Source organism: Amphiura filiformis, chromosome 4 (genome assembly GCF_039555335.1).
Source record: "Amphiura filiformis chromosome 4, Afil_fr2py, whole genome shotgun sequence".
NCBI classification, from domain to species: domain Eukaryota; kingdom Metazoa; phylum Echinodermata; class Ophiuroidea; order Amphilepidida; family Amphiuridae; genus Amphiura; species Amphiura filiformis.
The window spans coordinates 46,786,404-46,806,413 of record NC_092631.1 but is presented as its reverse complement, the minus strand read 5'-3'; the positions used below and the strand labels follow the sequence as shown (position 1 = coordinate 46,806,413).

The following is a 20,010-nucleotide window of genomic DNA, read 5'->3' as shown; positions in this document are numbered from 1 at the left end:
AAGATTTTGGAAATATTTTCCACAGGGGGAGTATGTTTTTCAAATGTAATTGGTCAGGGTTAATCATTTTGAAACCCACACTCCCCCTGTATTTTGGCTTTACCTATATTTTCCGCAACGGGAGCGAGTCTTTCAAATGGAAGTTACCCAACTGTCTATTCTATTTGAAATTCATATTCCTCCTGTGAAAGATATGTCCAAAATCTTCCACATCTAGTCCATTTTACATTTTATTCTCCTCAAAATAAGCTTTACAGTATGTTACATGTCCATATAGCTTGTGTGTAAGGTAGTAAAAGTCAATAAATGGGTTGAGAAATCTTTTGTTTTCTGGAAGGTTCAATGGACCACATCTCAAAATTAGCTCTGCCAATATTACAGCACATTTGTGATGCATGGTCACACATTTTTTAATCTACACTGCTAATGTGAACAAGTACTTAAACATTTGTAACAAACTCGAGTTGCTGGCATGGTTAGCATTACCTTAATCTGCATATTTTTGTCCCTTTTTATTAAACATGTTAATATTGCACTTTATTGAATACAAATAAAATATTAAGTAAAATTACAATGTCATTAATTTTAAGCAGGTTAAGGCAGTGTTGTAAGATTAATCAATTGTTTGCATGATGAAATCACATTTAATTAAAACTAGTTTGCAATTCCTAGATTAAACAAAACCAGGCATGAGAATGATCATCCATGAAAAAACCTGAAATGTTTGAAAAAGCCGGAAAAAGTGTGTTAAATTAGGCTAAAAAGACCAAAAACGGGCTGAAATTAAAAGAAAGTGGAAATTTTGACAAAAAAGCCTGAATTCATGTTTAAACCTGAAAATTCTCATGAAACTCTAGCTAAGGCAAGAAATAAAGAGATGTTTTTTGTCCCACACCACTTTTCTCTTAATTGCATGCAGTTGGTTTGTGTGAAATAATGCCAACACTTGCTTAGAATAGAGAACTGGCACTTGGCCAGGCCCGTCACGCAGGATTTCATTTGGGGGTGCTGATTTTGAAAAAGTGGACTTTTTTTCCAAGGGGGGGGGGGGCGATTTTGTGAAAAGTGGACTTTCTTCCCAAAATTTGGACCTTTTTTGTCCAAAAAAGTGTAAATAAACCTGATTTTTTTTGCTCGCCAAGATCGCAGATTCTGGGACTTTTTGTATACTTTTCCAAATTGGGGGAGGGGGGGGGGGCGGGTGCGTTGCACCCCCGCACCCCCCTGCGTACGGGCCTGCACTTGGCCATTGTTTAGGATAGAGAAATAGCACTTGCCATACTTGTTTAGGGGCGCATTTTCAGATCAATGCTTATAAACATTAGGTTTAAAAGCTCATGTTCATAGGTAATGTACCCTTGTCCATATCAAGTGCTAGACTGCTGCCCTCAGTCGTCAACCGTCTGGATTGACGACTGAGAAAACTACATGGAAAAAAAGTGACGGATTTTGCAACAGGATTCCTGTGGCATAGAGTTTGTTGTTTTTAGAAGTTCAGAGCACGATCTTGTCACAGCGACGCGGTACACGGCGCCGCTAGTCAGTCGCGCTACGGCGAACAACCAAAATCGCATTGAATAGTTTTCAGAAGTCCGTCATGATATGGACCGTAAGATAATCAGTCGTCACTACGAAGAATGCAAAGTGTAGACGGCTGATTGGAATTAGTCTAATCAAGTGCCTCCAGGATGTTTGTTAATTTGCTATTTGAATATAATTCTATACTAGTTGTTGTCATTCAGCCCATTACTACAATATCTCATTGTATGTTGCAATCAACTTAATATAATATTGTTTTAGTTTGGTCCATTCTGTTTGGTTGGTGTTTACTTTCCAGGATGATAAAACACAGCAGCTGCTCCCATGCCAGTGCCAATGCACATAGAAACTACTCCATAAGCACTGAAAGTACACAATAAAGCCAGTGGTTAAAATATCAGTGCCAAGGCGACGAAAAAAACAACAACCCTGTTCTACTGGCGGACGGACTTTTCAAGTAGGGTCGGTCGGTCGAGGCTTTTCCCAATTTGTTCAAAATCTGGGTCGGTCGGGCCTGTCACCGTAGCACCAATGTACCCTCCCAGTCAGAACTCTTGCCCCTCAGCAAATATCCCAAATTACAAACATTTCCCAATTCTTGCAGCCATTTTGCCCCATGAAATTCTTAATGGTCAGGATAACGCTCGATTGTCGGTTACACTTGCCTGTCCTGTAAAATTACCCCGACCAGCTATCTACGGCGACCCCCTTCGTTCACCAGGTCACTTGTGCCTGGCCGAAGTTTCGTCAGCGTTATCTCCTAGATTTCAGCTGTTAATGCCTAGATATGCCCGACATTAAAAAAAAAATGCCCTCCCTGAAAAACTCAAAACACCCAGAATACCAGAAGTGTCATGATTATTTTTGCAAACTCTCTGTCAAATCAAAATCATCTCCCAACAAATGAGTCTTTTACCATAATCTCCAAAGAAAATGAAAAAAAAAGTTATTTATCTGTATTTTATCCAATCAGTAAACACCAATTTGCAATACTTTTTCAAAAAAGAACACACACAGATGTGATACTAAATCTTTGTGTATTTGGGTTCCAGATTTAGTGTTCAAATCTTCCTGGATAGCTCAGTTGGTGTAAGCAATGCACTGGCTAGATACCCAGGAGTCTCAAGTTCTAAGCTTGGTCAAGAATTAACAATATTTTGCCTTGGACCTTCCAGAGAAAATAAATAATGATCAGGACTTCAATCAAGAGTTGCAAGTAATACGAACCAGTATCATCTTTTTTTGGTCCAAAATATGAACCAAAATAACATTGCAATTCCCTGAAAAGTGAGGGGAGGGGCTTAGCACACTTTTCACTTAAGTTTTCATAAGGGGATTAATTAAGTATGAAAAGTTCTTCCAGGAACTTTCCATCCAAAAATGGTTTGACAATATGTGATAAAAATAGAAATTATAAAACAAAGTTAAAATCATATTAAAAATCCTTCAGAAAGTTTTCCCGAGATTTTGCTTTTATTTTCATCAATTCATTGTTATAAATTTCATATAAAAGGGCAATTTATAAGCAGCTTATTTGTGAAACGATCTGGTCCATGGGGGGCCAAAGGAGGCATTTTTAAAAATTGAGTTACTGTAATTATTACATTATACATACAATAGGCTATAATTTACTGAAAACACCAAAGTTCTAGCATACTTGGTTCTAAAGTTATGAAGTTTTTTTGATGTCTATAATCTTATGTAATTTATTGTTTTTTACTCCATATTTTTACCTTTATCTCAGTTTCAAATTTGCCACCTTTGGCCCCCCATGTTATCGTGTCACATTTTACTCTAATTTGCAATGCCATAAGCTCCTTTGTGTCATTTTAATATTTTGCTTCACATTGTTTGTTCAAATTATATTCACTAATTATTGCAATGTAACTTACGGTTTTCCTCTACGTTTCAGTTCATGTAGTAGCGTCCCTATCTGTCTTGCTCCTGTACAACCCAATGGATGACCTAGTGCAATAGCGCCACCTAGTGGGTTCACTTTCTCCATGGGGATACCCAATTTCTTCACACAGTATGTTGCCTGTACAATCACACAACAATAATTATACAAAATGACAAGTTTTTCAAGCTTTTGGAATTTTCAAATACAGGACTCTCTCTTTAACATAGTAGAAAATATATACATAACTTTCTTTGCGAATAGGCCTTCTAATATAGGCCTTCTATATAATTAATACCCAACAGCACGATGATATTTTTGATGAAAAAAATATATATTGGTCATGTTCATGCACAAGTATCCTGGGGTAACTCCCATTGTGGCCTGTACACCATCCGCGATAATCAGCTTTTGAAAAGCACCCTAAACAAGGATTTAACCCTTGGCTAAAACCATACCCTAAACAGGTAACACGTGCCTGTTTTCGCATCCTAAACAGGGGTTTTATTCCTTGGATCAAATTTCTTACGCTAATTTTCATTTTCGCACATTAGCAATTGCAATTTTGCTACCCTTTTTTCCCAATTTTTCATGTTTTTGACACCCTAAACACGATACGCGTGTATCGTGCCTACCCACGAAAAACTACCCTTTTTACGCCTTTTTATTATCGCGGATGTTGTACAGGCCACAATGGGAGTGAACCCCCCGGGACAAGTATATTGTAAATGAGCAGAAACTCACCAGAGTAGAAAAGGAGATATGATTCATTTGATGGAAGCAATCAAAACAATAGAAAAGAATTCTTCTTTGAAATATTGCCTTTTGAACTCCAAGTGAGGAGGGCAATCCTGGCAAGATATCATTTTAAAGCTTGTGATCCAGAGATTATGCATCTGGCCATAACTCAAATAATAATGAGTTCTATGAATGTTAGTCCAGGAAGCTGAAACTAATAGTATCTGCTATATAGTAGGATATCAAATGACTACTAAAAATAGACAATTGTGATTCTTGACTGAATTGATGCAAGTCTAGCTTTTCTTAAGGGGGTACTACACCCCTGTGGTAAATTTGTGACTATATTTGCATTTTTCTCCAAAAATAATAACACACTGGTAACAAAAGTTATACATATTTTTGGGGCAAGGAATCCAATTACTACACTGAAATTTCAGTGACTCAAGACAAGCGGTTCAGTATATATGATAGGAAACGAGGTACATGCTAGCGGTACCTTATTTCTTATCATAAATAACAAACCGCTTGTCTTGGGTCACTGAAATTCCAGTGTAGTAATTGGATTCCTTGCCCTATAATATACATAAGTTTTGTTACCACTGTGTTATTAGTTTTTGAGAAAAATGCCAAAATAGATACAAATTTATCGAGGGGTATAGTACCCCCTTAATACAAGTGGCTGTGGTGCTCTCTGTGTGTGTGTGGGGTGGGGGGGGGGGCAAATAAGCACAAACATAAAACACATAAACAAAAACAAAACAAAACAGAATTAACAAAAACACATAGATTACCTGACTTGCAAATGCCTCATTGATCTCAAAGACGTCAATGTCATCTATGCTTAAGCCTGTCAAAACAACCAAGTCAATACAAATGAATTAAATCCATAGAAATGTAACGATTGAATAGAATTGTATTTGAAAAACTTACTAATTAAATCAAGCAGAATGGACACTTTTGATGATTGTAATAACATATAGTTGCACTTGAGAGTAGCACAACCACAGATCAGGACTGTCCCGAGCAGAATAACCTGCAGTCATGCACATATTTTATTTTATACTTAACCTGGGTGAAGCATTCAATGTTAGACACTGTTCTCCCATGATACAAAGGGTAGTGTGTATAGTCAGCCATACATTACCATGATGGGGACTGGCTGCGAGGCTTTTGTCATCCACTGTATCTTGTCCACAAATCGAATACAGTAATTGATACAGTCTGTTTGTTTGCCTACACTGGGAATTGAACTGGGGACCTCTTGCACTTCTTGCATCAAAGATCTTAGCTGTAGGCAACACTGCTCTTACATATCGACAAATGTGTACAAATGCATTCAATTTCTACAGCCAATTATCTCTTTAACCTTGTCGATATGTGAAAATGGAGTAAGGCCACATTCACAGTGATCCACCATAAGAACATACCTGCTTTCTTGAGTGCTTCAGGAATAGCAAAGGCTGGTCCAATGCCCATGACTGCTGGTGGAACACCAACTACAGCAAATGATACCAATACGCCCAGCACTGGCAGGCCCATCTGATTAGCTACGGAACGCTTCATGCCAATTACTGCGGCAGCCCCATCACTCACTTGACTTGAGGTGCCTGTATCCAATGACATTAAAATACACATTGATTGATCAACTGATTGATTGAGTAGGATGTAGGCTGTCCTCATTCTTCTTTCATTTGTTGTTATATACTTATCCCCCCGAGCACTACCTGCCGATCTAACATTGCCTCTGATTTGTCAATTACATGATATCTTCACTTTACTCACCAATCAAAATGGATCGAGCTTTGTAAATAATTCACCCCTATTTTTTTGCGTGGTGAAATTAATCTAACAATGTTGCTAATTGGTCCAATTGATAATGAAAACTTCTTTTTGGCTAATTGACAGGTAGTTCTTATGGGATTAATATACTTATTGTTGCTGCTGTTGCTGTTGTGCCTTTAGAACTGAAGGACCTGAAAAACTCTACCAAGTGTGTCAGCCAAACACAGTCAAGCAGCTGATCATAAGTGTGGGTTCTCCAGACTCATTCATTCTGAACCCTATAGTAAATCTGAAAATTAGTTTGTTTATTCATTAATAAAAATTTATACCAGTATAATACCGTAAACATTTGCCTAATGGCATTATGGGCTCCCTTGACATAACTGGAAATTTAGACACAAACTAAAAGTGCCCTCCCATAAAAATCCCACCAGCAAATAATGGCACGTACTCTTAATTCTTGTTGGAACTCTTAGAGGAGTGAGCTCTCTATTTGTACATAAAATTTACCCCAAGGCAAAGGAGCCCAGGGGCGCCATTATAGTAGGGTCATATTTGGACCTCCAGTGACCATCATTTCTGAACAACAATTTTTTGATGGATTCTTGTACTTTGGGGTATTTTAAACAAAATAAGCTCCTATGTCCCTCACCAAAGTGTGGGCATTAGCTGGGAGAGGCCAAAATCCAAAATGGCCGCCGGCGGCCATTTTGAAAAGTTGAATTTTCGGTATCTTCTGAACGCTTTGGTCGTTTGAAGTCATTAAGGTGTCATTTTCGACTAATTTTGTGGTGAGAAATCCATTAAAGGCATTATTTTACCCATTTTTGGCCATCTTCGTCATCAAATCCAAGATGGCCGCTTTTGGCTGTACTAGAAATACATTAAATTATACAGTACATTGAGAAACAACTCATAAAAATGTATTACAAGTGCACTTAATTCATCGTTTGTATTATAAATTGAACACCGATTCAATGTTTGTAATATTTATTCACAAATGAGATCGTCTGCTACTGAAAACAATCCAAAATGGCCGCCCATAGCAACCAAAATCCTCATAGCAACGCATCAAAATAACAAAAAATCAACGTTTTTTGACATATATGTGCATTTATTATACCTATTCTTAGTAAATCAAGGTTGACTGATTGTAAGAAAGTGAAAGAATGGTCATAGGGGGTTTGAGGTAAACAAAAAGTTCAAAATGGCTGCCCTTAACAACCAAAAACATCACAGTAATGCAGTAAAACTACTATAAAATAAGTGATTTTTGACCTTAATGTGTATGTAATTAGTCTTATCGTAGCAAATCGAGGCCTATTAATTAAATGAAGATACCAGTTTGATCAAAGGAGGTCAAACAAGTCCAAAATGTTCAAAATGGCCGACCAAAGGAGACCATAGCAACCACATTTTACCTAGCAACGCAATAAAATGTCTATAAATCATGCACTTTTTGACCTGGTTGAGTATTCAATGTGTCTTTTTCTAAGTAAATCATATCCTATTGATGGAATGAAGATAAGAATTTGGTCAAAGGTGGTCAAACTACTGAAGAAATATCCAAAATGTCCAAAATGGCCGACCAAAGGAGACCATAGCAACCACATTTTACCTAGCAACGCAATAAAATGTCTATAAATCATGCACTTTTTGACCTGGTTGAGTATTCAATGTGTCTATTTCTAAGTAAATCATATCCTATTGATGGAATGAAGATAACAATTTGGTCAAAGGTGGTCAAACTACTGAAAAAATATCCAAAATGTTCAAAATGGCCGACCAAATGAGACCATAGCAACCACATTATTACCTAGCAACGCAATAAAATGTCTATAAATCATGCACTTTTTGACCTGGTTGAGTATTCAATGTGTCTTTTTCTAAGTAAATCATATCCTATTGATGGAATGAAGATAACAATTTGGTCAAAGGTGGTCAAACTACTGAAAAAATATCCAAAATGTTCAAAATGGCCGACCAAATGAGACCATAGCAACCACATTATTACCTAGCAACGCAATAAAATGTCTATAAATCATGCACTTTTTGACCTGGTTGAGTATTCAATGTGTCTTTTTCTAAGTAAATCATATCCTATTGATGGAATGAAGATAACAATTTGGTCAAAGGTGGTCAAACTACTAAAAAAATATCCAAAATGTTCAAAATGGCCGACCAAATGAGACCATAGCAACCACATTATTACCTAGCAACGCAATAAAATGTCTATAAATCATGCACTTTTTGACCTGGTTGAGTACTCAATGTGTCTTTTTCTAAGTAAATCATATCCTATTGATGGAATGAAGATAAGAATTTGGTCAAAGGTGGTCAAACTACTGAAAAAATATCCAAAATGTTCAAAATGGCCGACCAAATGAGACCATAGCAACCACATTATTACCTAGCAACGCAATAAAATGTCTACAAATCATGCACTTTTTGACCTGGTTGAGTATTCAATGTGTCTTTTTCTAAGTAAATCATATCCTATTGATGGAATGAAGATAACAATTTGGTCAAAGGTGGTCAAACTACTGAAAAAATATCCAAAATGCTCAAAATGGCCGACCAAAGGAGACCATAGCAACCACATTTTACCTAGCAACGCAATAAAATGTTTATAAATCATGCACTTTTTGACCTGGTTGAGTATTCAATGTGTCTTTTTTAAGTAAATCATATCCTATTGATGGAATGAAGATAACAATTTGGTCAAAGGTGGTCAAACTACTGAAAAAATATCCAAAATGGCTGACTAAAGACGGCCATAGCAACCAAATTCCACATAGCAACGCAGTAAAATTACTATAAATCATGTACTTTTTGACCTGGTTGAGTATCAAATGTTGAGTATCAATTGATGGAATGAAGATAGCAATTTGATCAAAGAAGGCCAAACATGTCCAAAATATTTAAAATGGTCGAATAAAGGTGACCATAGCAACCAAAATTCAAATAGCAACGCTGTAAAATTAATTAATGAGATTGTCTGCTATACCTCGTAAAATTTAGAAAATGTATATATTTTTTATATTTTAAAAGTCATTAGGCCGTTTTGAACCATAAGGGGTTGTTTCTGACTAATTTAGTGATAAAAAATCCATTCCAGGTACTATTGTTAGGTTTTCTGGCCATCTTCATCATTAAATCCAAGATGGCCGCCATCGGCTGCACTACTAGAAATCCACTGAATTTTGCAGTATGCATTTATTTAAATGAAACCGATAAAACCATGTTTTGAGTGCATCTTATTCACTGTTTTCATTATTAATTCAAAAGCTATTCAATTCTTGCAATATTTATCCACAAATAAGATCGTCTGCTACCTCAACTAAAATGGCTGCCGGTGCAATTTTGAAATTTGTAAACAATTTTGTATCTTTTGAATGCCCAGACAATTGTCCCAAAATTAGTTTAACCAAATTTTAGAATTTCTAATTAAGAAGTAAATTTTGTAGCCCATTATGAAGATTCTATCTTCATTCCATCAATGTGCTTTCACGTATTAGGAAAGACACATTTGATACTCAACCAGGTCAAAAAGTACATAATTTATAGTAATTTTACTGCGTTGCTATGTGGAATTTGGTTGCTATGGCTGTCTTAAGTCAGCCATTTTGGATATCTTTTCAGTAGTTTGACCACCTTTGACCAAATTGTTATCTTCATTCCATCAATAGGATATGATTTACTTAGAAAAAGACACATTGAATACTCAACCAGGTCAAAAAGTGCATGATTTATAGACATTTTATTATGCTGCTAGGTAAAATGTGGTTGCTATTGTGTCCTTTGGTCGGCCATTTTGAACATTTTGGACTTGTTTGACCTCCTTTGATCAAACTGGTATCTTCATTTAATTAAAAGGTCTAGATTTGCTAGGATAAGACTAATTACATACACATTAAGGTCAAAAATTACTTATTTTATAGTAGTTTTACTACACTACTGTGATGTTTTTGGTTGCTAAGGGCAGCCATTTTGAACTTTTTGTTTACCTCAAACCCCCTATGACCATTCTTTTTTCACTTTCTTACAATCAGTCAACCTTGATTTACTAAGAATAGGTATAATAAATGCACATATATGTCAAAAAACGTTGATTTTTTGGTATTTTGATGCGTTGCTATGAGGATTTTGGTTGCTATGGGCGGCCATTTTGGATTATTTTCAGTAGCAGACGATCTCATTTGTGAATAAATGTTACAAGCATTGAATCGGTGTTCAATTTATAATACAAACGATGAATTAAGTGCACTTATAATACATTTTTATGAGTTGTTTCTCAATGTAGGCTACTGTATAATTAAATGTATTTCTAGTACAGCTAAAGGCGGCCATCTTGGATTTGATGACGTAGATGGCCAAAAATGGGTAAAATAATGCCTTTAATGGATTTCTCACCACAAAATTAGTCGAAAATGACTTCAAACGACCAAAGCATTCAGAAGATACCGAAAATTCACTTTTTCAAAATGGCATGGCCATTTTTGGATTTTGGCCTCTCCCAGCTAACGCCCACCCCTTGGTGAGGGACATAGGAGCTTATTTTGTTTAAAATACCCCAAAGTACAAGAATCCATCAAAAAATTGCTGTTGAGAAATGATGGTCACTGGAGGTCCAAAGATGACCCTACTATTAGGCAAACATTTACGGTATATATATGTGGTGACATTATACATACCTGCAGTAGTAGTCCCTCCTTTTTTGAATGCTGGTCTGAGTTTTGCTAAACCTTCTTTGGTGGTAGGACGTATTCCATCATCTTCACTTACCTATTACAGTCAAGAAATTCAAAATCACAATTCATGAGAAATAATTATTTTACCTTTCAGTCTGAAATATGCATTGGCAGTACGTGTTTTGTTTTTCCTTCCTTTTCTTGTCTGGAAATGATCTTTAAAAAAAATCTTACATGAATTTTACTGAAAATGTTCAATGTCATCAATCAGATTCATTTTGTTATTTTAATCAATGATGACCTAATTTTGATTCAATTGAAATAAATTGTAAATTAATACTCTTTTCTAACATACACACATTTGTTATTGTTTTGTAATTTAGGCATGAGAAAGACTGGTCATTTTATTTTTGCTTTGTTTGTTTGGATGTTTGTGTGTGACAGTGACTTTTAAGAAAGTCACTCAATTAAATGTATTGCCTTTCATAAATGAGGATATATTGTAATTGTAATCATAATGAAAAAGTAAATGATCACTGCCATATTTGAATCACAGACATTCACCTGAATGGCAAAATGACTTACATTTATCAAAAACATTTATCCATTATAAAAAAAGTGTGTCATTTTTAAATTGTGTGTAATTTCGCATCCTCTCATAAATTAATTGTGTTTTAGACTCTCATATTGTCTTAGGCCCTGCTAGGGTGAAGCATACATTATTCTAAAATTGATGGAATTAATTGGGAGTTAAATTAATTATTTTTGACAGTTTCTTACAGTGATTTCTCTTTCATTGCCATCCTTATCAGTGATGGTAGTAGTAACTGGTATAATTTCATCTTTGAATAGCCCCAATCTTTTAGCACGAGCAGCTCTGAAAATAAAACACACATAAAAAAAAATCACAGATGAGTAAAGATTGTCAAATCATCTAATCACACTGTGTTGAAATACAACCATGACGAAGTGGCATAACCAGAGGGTGAACAAGGTGGAAGCTGCCCCAGAAATCTTTATTACTTTAGGGCCTGTGAAAGATCTTATTTATTGGCCAAAATAGAGGTCTCAATAGCCAATTTAACCCCTGAGCACTACCTGCCGATCTAACATTGCCTCTGATTGGTCAATTACATGATATCTTCACTTTAATCACCAATCAGAATGGAGCTTTGCAAATAATTCACCCCAATTTTTTGCATGGTGAAATTATTCTAACAATGTTGCTGATTGGCCAATTGATAAAAATGACTTCTTTTTGGCCAATCGGCATGTATTTCTCATGGGGTTAACCACAAAACTTAGTTTTTGCTGTATTCTTGTACACTTCTTACTTCTCTTGAGACTGTAGTCCCATCAAGTCCTGCTGCTCCCTTGTAATACCAAACTGTTCTGCCACATTCTCGGAAGTTATCCTGCAACAAAATAAATATGTGTGTCATCTTTTAAGCTAATTACAAGTTGTATTTATTTATGGTAACAATGTGTTGCACATTACGCAACATCCATCTACACAACGGGACTTTGTTTCTCTGAATCAAGGAATCACAACCCTCAGTGTCAAGCACCAAGGTATCAGTGGGTATGCCTACCAATTGATAACAGTTATCAAGGAATGACTCTGCCTTCATCAGGAATGGATGATATAGATTGACTGGGAAAGACTCATTACTCATTTGACCATTTAATCATTGCAAATGTTCAAATTAAATTTATCTAGACTTTGGCTCTGCACTGGGCACTGACTGGGCTACCCTGTAAAAATATGACTTGATATATAAATAAAGTGCATATCTGAGCACCTACAAGTGTGAAATTGGGAACCATCTAATAATTTTGATTTGTTTACAGATTTACATCCCAAATCTTTTAAACATTTACAAGAACAAATTGAGCAACATATTCAGCCGTGAAATAAAAATGAGTTCACATTTTCTTCTGAGACATGACCCAACAAATCACCTTGTGCACCTGGCAGCCCACTTGCATTTCAAGTTGTATATCACCCGTGTACAAAAAAAAATAAAAATAAAAAGAGTCTTTTTCATGGTAGTGTATAATATGTGAGTATTTCGTTTAGGGTATCAAACATAGCAAAAATGGGGAAAAAAGTGTACCTTAATTGCACAATTTTACTCATAAAGGGTAACTAAACTACATACAGAGATGCCGACAAAAAATTCAGTGGAAATTAAGATATAACTCTGGGTGAAATTATACTCAAAAACTCCAGAAACATGTGCCATTTCATTGGTATTTCCTCAGGCCTCTTGACTGATCGCTGTCAGCAGTTTTATGAGTGTTCATTGAGACTCATAACAGTAAAATACTTGCATAAGGTAGGAAAACAAGTACTTGCTTTGGGTCCATTTTACACTACTGAAAAGTACTTGCTTTGGGTACTTCTTGAAAGTCTTGTACGCAGGTAATAAACAACTTGAATTACAAGTGGTTCCCTGGGGCTCATGCATCACAACATAAACACTAAACCACAAATAATAATACATTTATAACTGGACTGGAATAACTGGAATAATTGTCCTTACCCCATCGGTATAAGGCAGTCTCTGGCTTTGTCATTCTCAAAAACTTTAGGATTCAGATCCTCGCCCGCACCTGCCTGTGACATAAGGGACATAGACTCAACTCTGATAATTAGAGATAAAAAACATAAAAATGAAATAATATTAGTAAAATCTGGTTAGGCTTACCCCATTGGAATGAGGCAATCTTTGGTGACTTGGCTAAGAAAGATCTTAGGGTTTAGATCTTCACGGGCAGCTCCACGGTCTCCCTGTGACATGGATTCAACTCTGCAATTGATGGAAGATGTAGTGATTCTAAAAACTGTGCAGAAGGTGTACTTGTATGTATATATTCTAAGACTAACTTCACAATGCTGCAGATTTATTATTATGATTTATGTCTATCAAGCATATAGAATATGGTACTCATCTACAGACGAATCCAATTTCACACATTCCTACACCTCAATGGCAGCAATAGCCGCGACGGGGACCCAGCTATCTCACCTAAAATGTGAAATGATGCGGCCTTGAAGGGTATTTTAAACTGCATTCTATCACCCCTGTTACACGTAGACAAAAGAATGATGACAGTTTACAACACAAAAGAATCTAACATCGAATTTTAAGCGGGTTTAATCCACCCAATTGGGCACTCACAACACCTGTTTGGTGCATGCGGGGAACCAATAATGGCCGATCAAATCCTGACCATGACTTGGCTTGTTGGATTCATCTATTCGCCACTTGCACGGTTCCGCCATTATGCACTATATGCGGGAGAGCCTCGAACTGGCAGCATACATGAAAGGAAGAATTACGTAACCTTACACAGAATGTTATATGACTGGTTCAATTCCCATTCATGTATGCTGCCAGTTCGAGGCTCTCCCCGCACATAGTGCATAATGGCGGAACCGTGCAAGTGGCGAATACCCTCAAGTTCTTTAGTTTGTTGAGTGTGACCGTCCAACATAAATGGGCTGGTAAGTTGGCATACAGTTCATGTTTGAGCATTTGAACATTGAACATATACCAATGCAAAGCATTAGTTTTAGGAAGACATGTATGCATAATTGCATAATAGGTCTATATTCCAGCCTATCAATATGTGGTCAATGGTCACATGTTATATATTACACTAAGTACATAATGACATTATACAGTAAGGAAAAAAAAACATTTTACATTCCAATCAACGTACGTTGTATTAAAATTAACACCAGTTAGCAATCTCAAAAACTAAAGCTAACTAAGAGACAAATCACTCAATGAGCCCCTTTTATGTGCCAAATTTCACCAAAAGACCCCTAGTTTTAAAGTACTGGCTACAAATTCTTGTCACTTCCAAATAATTGAGCAATCTCACCCCTAGAATTCAATTAGCCAATCAATGGCATAATAATGGAAAAGATATGTAAAGCATATACATGTATCATGTTTTGTAGTTTAACAATTTGGTCAAAATCTAGGGAACAACCCATTAGTCTGAAGCATCATAGGCCCAAAAGGGTTAAAGTTAGGTTTAGGGCATTTTATGTTAGGATTAATGGTAGGGATGAGGTTAAGGTTAGGGTTAGGTTTATTGGGTTAGGGTAAGTGTTAAGATTACAGTTAGGTTAGGATTATATTTAAGATTGGGATTACAGCTTAGGTTAAGGTTATAACAAAGTTAATGGGTTTTTGCACTAATGACCCTTCGGACTCTACCTACCCAGCAGCTATTCCAATATCAAATGCTCCATTTCTGATGCCTCCTGCCATATTCATGAAAGCTTGTAATCCTGATGAACATTGTCTATTTACTGTGTTGACTGGGACAGTCTCTGGAATGCCGCTGAAATGCAATGGAGAAAAAAAAACAAGATTAAACTAATGTTTCAAATGTGTTTACTTCTCACAGACTGGTTTTAAAAATCTTATTTGGCATCTCTATCAAAATTAATAAGGGAGCCCATCAGCAATAGCTGCTCTATATACATTTTGACATTCATTATTGTATACATCTAAAAATGACACCTGGCAGCTATTGCAGGATTTGCAGATAGGACCTTCAATTCAGTGAATTTGGATGTACCCCATTCCCCCTCCATGAGTAACATAAAACATGACAGAGTCTACTCCCTATTCCAGAAAAAATACAGAGCTAATTTTTTGGGATTAAAAAAAAATATTATCCTGTTTTGCCAAATGAAACATAGCTAAATCCTAATCCTTTAGTTAGTCCTTACTGGCAATAAAAGTCAAATTTTAATAAGTTTGGCCAATTTTTGGAAATAAGGGCCAAAAACATGCATTTTAAGGGCGTTTTTCGTATACTGTGACAATCAAGCCCAAAGACTTGTACTAGGACTAATTTAAGTTTATGCATTCTAATTTGTGGAAAAGACATTTTTCATTATTATAACCAACCATTTAATTAAAGTAACACAAATAAGTGAAAATTAAAGCAAAATTTTGGCATATACTCAAGATTTTGATGCTTAAACTTGTTCCAAGTCTGTGATTTTTGTGACTCGATTGTCAGAAAACATGCCAAAAATGCATGTTTTTGGCTCTTTTTTTCTAGAAATTAGTAAAATAGTGAACTTTTTTGTTTTATCATCAGTTAGAATTAAATGAATGATTATGATTGAGCTATATGCTTCATTTGGCAGTTAACTTGATAATATTTATTTTTCTACTCCCCTAGTCTTTTTTTTTGTTTTATCATCAGTTAGAATTAAATGAATGATTATGATTGAGCTATATGCTTCATTTGGCAGTTAACTTGATAATATTTATTTTTCTACTCCCCTAGTCTAGCCTCTATGATACCAACTCACCTGAAGAACTGGGCTACTCTGGCTAAGAATGCTCCTCCTCCTGGAGCTAAACAATTTCCAACTACAATATCTCCAACTAACTGAGGGGGTATTTTTGTTTCTTTTAAGACTCCTTTGAGAGCTGCAGCCAATAAATCATCTGCTCTGGTATCCTTTTAAAAATCAACAAACAAAATGACGATATATTATGCTATGCCAAACCACATGTATAGTCTCTGCACCATAATCAACTTAAAAATTTCTGAATCAGAAGATGAGTCTATATCAATAAATTCTCTCAATGACTTAAGATGGTACTAAACCCCCTGATAAATTTTGTGACTAATTTTGCATTTTTCTCAAAAAATAATTACACACTGGTAGCAAAAGTTATGTACATTATAGGGGCAAGGAATCCAATTATTTTTCAGACAAGTGGTTAATTATATATTACGTTAAGAAATAATGTACATTCTAGCGGTATCTCTTTTCTAATTATAAATAATGTACCGCTTGTTTGAGTCCTATAATATATATACAAAACTTTTGTTACCAGTGTGTTATTATTTTTTGAGAAAAATGCAAAAATAGTCACAAATTTATCAATGGGTGTAGTACCACTTTAAATGAATCATTGCGAATAAAATGAAATTTATAGATGTACAATTTCATTTGTCACAAAGCTTATAAAGTCTTTCTTCAGGATAACCTGGGGGGTGGGGAATACAGACCTTTCTCTACCATCAGCATATGCACAAAAAGGAGTTTGGGATGAATAGCTATAAGCATTAAAACACAATTTTCCATTTGGAATGACTTATTAAAAACACAATAAGTTCTAAGTTTAGACTGAAATGTATTGATTTGAGAGATCCAAAACGAGCCTGCCCACCATTCAATCGTACACATTTGTCACTGCTCTAGGTTTGGATCTAGGTTGCATTTTAAAATCTTAAAAATTTGTAACAAAACAAAGAAAACAAAATGTAAGTATTTACAATCTGAAAGTTTTCTTTACAAAATAAACAAAACACAAAGTTTCAAGGTCTTAAAATGTACATTTTACTAGGCAATTTCAATATGATGTTTAGAGAGGTTTTTGAAAGTGTTATATTGAAAATGTATTATGAATTTAATTTAAATTATTATATTTTGTTTTGTTGCTAATAATAGATAGTTCTGGAGCTTCATCTCATGTGCAGAGAAAATTATGTTAACATTGTGCATAAAAACAAGTGACTGTGTATGCGAAGTTATTTATTGAACATTGGCAAAACTACTGAACTTTAAGAAGGGGGAATGGGGTGCACATTTCTCAAAACTTTGTCTTCCCCTGAAAATCCAATCACTGCAGAGAATGCTAAACTTTAGACCAGTGTCCAAATTAAGAAAAAAAATAGGTCATCGGCCAATTTTTTATTTTTTTTGGTTTTGGAGTGTCCCTGGAGTGGACATGCTTGATTCATGGTTGATGAAAAAAAGTGCCTTTTTTAATAATATGCAAAGTTATAATTTGTGTTCATATTGTCATACTATTTCTTCTTCTTCTTCTTCTTTAGTTACTGTGCAACATTCCTGGTGGAACAAGACGCAAAGGATTGTGGTGTGCGCGATAAGGACTTTTTAGTCCTTAATGTTCCGATCCTGGGCTCTGATGAAATCACCCAAGGTGATTTTGAAATGTTCAGGATCTTGGATGCTTGTAATGTTGGATGGAATATGAATACAAATTCAATATGGCCTACATTTTGAAATCATAAAAGTATGGGTGTCCGACAGATAACCTAGCTGCAGTGTCATTCTGGTCATGCAAATGCAAATCTGGGCATCAGCACACCTGGATTACCATTTAATTGGAACACTGCGTTAGACAGAATTAGCTTTGCCTCGCCATTGTCCCACTGGATAAAAAATCCTGGTGCCTACACTGCAGACTGCAGATTAGCCAAAGATAAAATTCTGTCAAAGGCTTCAATATTAATATCCACAAAAAAAGCTTATTTCAGTTGGGTTGGACTTGGACTTTCAATTTCAAGTTCGCCTACCTTTCTTCTTCTTCTTTGTGATACTGCACAACGTCCCTTATGGAACTAGACGAGCCAACAGCTCAGTCATAGTTTAGGTAACCTAGGCAAACCTTAGTTAACACATTTACTAGTCAGCGAATTCGCCGAGATTGGGGCCCCAACACAATGCATATTTACATAGAAATTTGAATTTTTTTCGAGAATAGGTGGGTGAAGGAAACCTACATAAATATGTTTTCTATACTTCACTTGACCCAAATATATGATTTTTTATGGTGATAATCAAGTCGCACATGGAATTTTAGAGGGATTTTGATAGCACTTCCATTAAAAAAGCTGCTATCGCCATGAGACTAAGATCTAGAAACACCCCGAAATGCCGCTTTTGGGGAATTTTGCTAGCTGAATCTTTTTGATGAAAGTCAATCTTTGACAAGATGTAACTTTGCTATTGAAAGTGCTATGAAAAAAAGGTTTTCAGTTTTGGCTTAGTTTACTCAAGGGCTTTAATTTGATATATAAAATGATGCAATTTGATGGCAAATTTGAATTCACCTAGGCTACCTACATAGTTCACTGTCATGGCTGAGCTGTGTTGTAATTTCGACAGACAGCAAATTCATACAAATTTGGCAGTCTATTATAAACATACCATACATGGTATATTACCTTAAATGAACCCCGCTTTGCTTTGCCAATAGGTGTCCTCAGAGCCGACACAACAACAACATCATCACCTCTTTCAACCATTAGGCGTGGAGCCGCACCAACACCAACGCTGGAGCCGCCAGCTGCAGTTGTGTGAAGAGAGATGTTTGTACCAGCTGCATCCAATAAACTGCGATTAGTTGTGGGTCCAAGATGGCCCAGGAGTGTCTGCATTCGCTGCATGATCTTTTATTAATGTTTTAATTTCCACTTTGACTTGATTTTATAAAGTTAAATGTGATTTGATGTTAAGCTTATCGGGAGCATCGAACGGAAGGAGGAACCCGCAATCAGCTGTTTGGTCATGTGACTTCACGCTCATATCCGGTCATGTGACCAAATGAATTTGTGCAAAAGGTCATGTTTATTCGGGTTTTTTTCATGCACTGATCACGAATCACGATTTGACTAGTACTGTAAATCTACAGGCGGCTAGGGGACGCAGGGGTAACCTTGTCAATCAAATACTTCATCTATTGTGTCCAATACTTAATCCGATAAGTGATCGATGTATATCGATAAAAATAGGATCAAGATCGTGGATGAACTATGGCGGCACGCTTTAATACTTTCGATTCAGCCAGGTACCTGGATTCAGCAGCAGGATGTCATTCTTTATGATTACGATTTAAAAAAAATAATAATAAGAATAATAATAAGAATAATAATAATAATAAAATTATGATAATATTATTACAGGATTTTTTTTTAAATTAAAGAAATTATAACATTTTTTATCATAGGCCTATTAATTAAACCATGTTAAATATACCATTTCGTAACATCTATAGGCCTAGTAATATCCCGCACAAACAGCATGAATATTAATATAAACTTGTAACATGAAAACCTGCATGAGACGAAAATACCTACATCTCAGTTGAAAACGTTTATGTGGTTAAAAAAAAGCAGGATATTAAATCTTAAAGTGTTTTCAAATTTATAGAAATAGTAAGATTTCTTCTTAATTTAGTAATACGTATTTATTTATTTTAATTATGTTAAACTATGGTCTTTCAGACTTTCACATTAAAATGTAGATTATGTGGTATCTTAATCTTATACTATAGGCTATAAATAAATGGCCAACTTTATAACATAAAGTTTGAAAGTTTAAAATTTTAATATATATTTTATGTTATTAATATTATTTATATTTATTATTATTATTTATATGATGAAGCTTTTTTATTTATGTAGGTCTATGGTTTGTGATATATGAAATAAAACATGAATGAATGATTATTGTTTTAACATTGTGATAAAGTTTCACATTATTAATTTTTATTTCATTTC

The 20,010-nt window shown here is 35.4% G+C and overlaps 1 protein-coding gene across 2 annotated transcripts; it reads right to left on the bottom strand.

The window, feature by feature from the left end:
- Window positions 1-319: 319 nt before the first annotated feature.
- LOC140150956 (3-ketoacyl-CoA thiolase B, peroxisomal-like) lies at window positions 320-19,032 on the bottom strand. 2 transcript variants are annotated; one of them, XM_072173116.1, is made up of 11 exons: window positions 18,676-19,032; window positions 16,001-16,152; window positions 14,890-15,012; window positions 13,362-13,463; window positions 11,985-12,065; window positions 11,431-11,527; window positions 10,654-10,744; window positions 5,605-5,784; window positions 4,969-5,024; window positions 3,432-3,577; window positions 320-1,902 (listed from the first exon to the last, which is right to left on the bottom strand). In XM_072173116.1, the coding sequence occupies exons 1-11, from the start codon at window positions 18,895-18,897 to the stop codon at window positions 1,827-1,829; spliced, it is 1,326 nt and encodes a 441-aa protein (XP_072029217.1). In that variant the 5' UTR covers window positions 18,898-19,032; the 3' UTR covers window positions 320-1,826. The 2 variants fall into 2 exon arrangements, with proteins under 2 accessions (XP_072029217.1, XP_072029216.1); XM_072173115.1 differs by lacking the exon at window positions 13,362-13,463 and adding an exon at window positions 13,197-13,298 and having other exon boundaries at window positions 18,676-19,030.
- Window positions 19,033-20,010: the final 978 nt, after the last annotated feature.

Bases quoted from the DNA above. Each gene is read 5' to 3' on its own strand.
- LOC140150956 (XM_072173116.1), bottom strand. From the start codon at position 18,897: ATGCAGCGAATGCAGACACTCCTGGGCCATCTTGGACCCACAACTAAT. The intron at 12,066-13,361 runs GTAAGCCTAACC...ATTTTGTTGCAG, and splicing joins GATTGCCTCATTCCAATGGG to GATAACTTCCGAGAATGTGG. The intron at 1,903-3,431 runs GTAAGTTACATT...GTGTACTTTCAG, and splicing joins CTGAAACGTAGAGGAAAACC to TGCTTATGGAGTAGTTTCTA.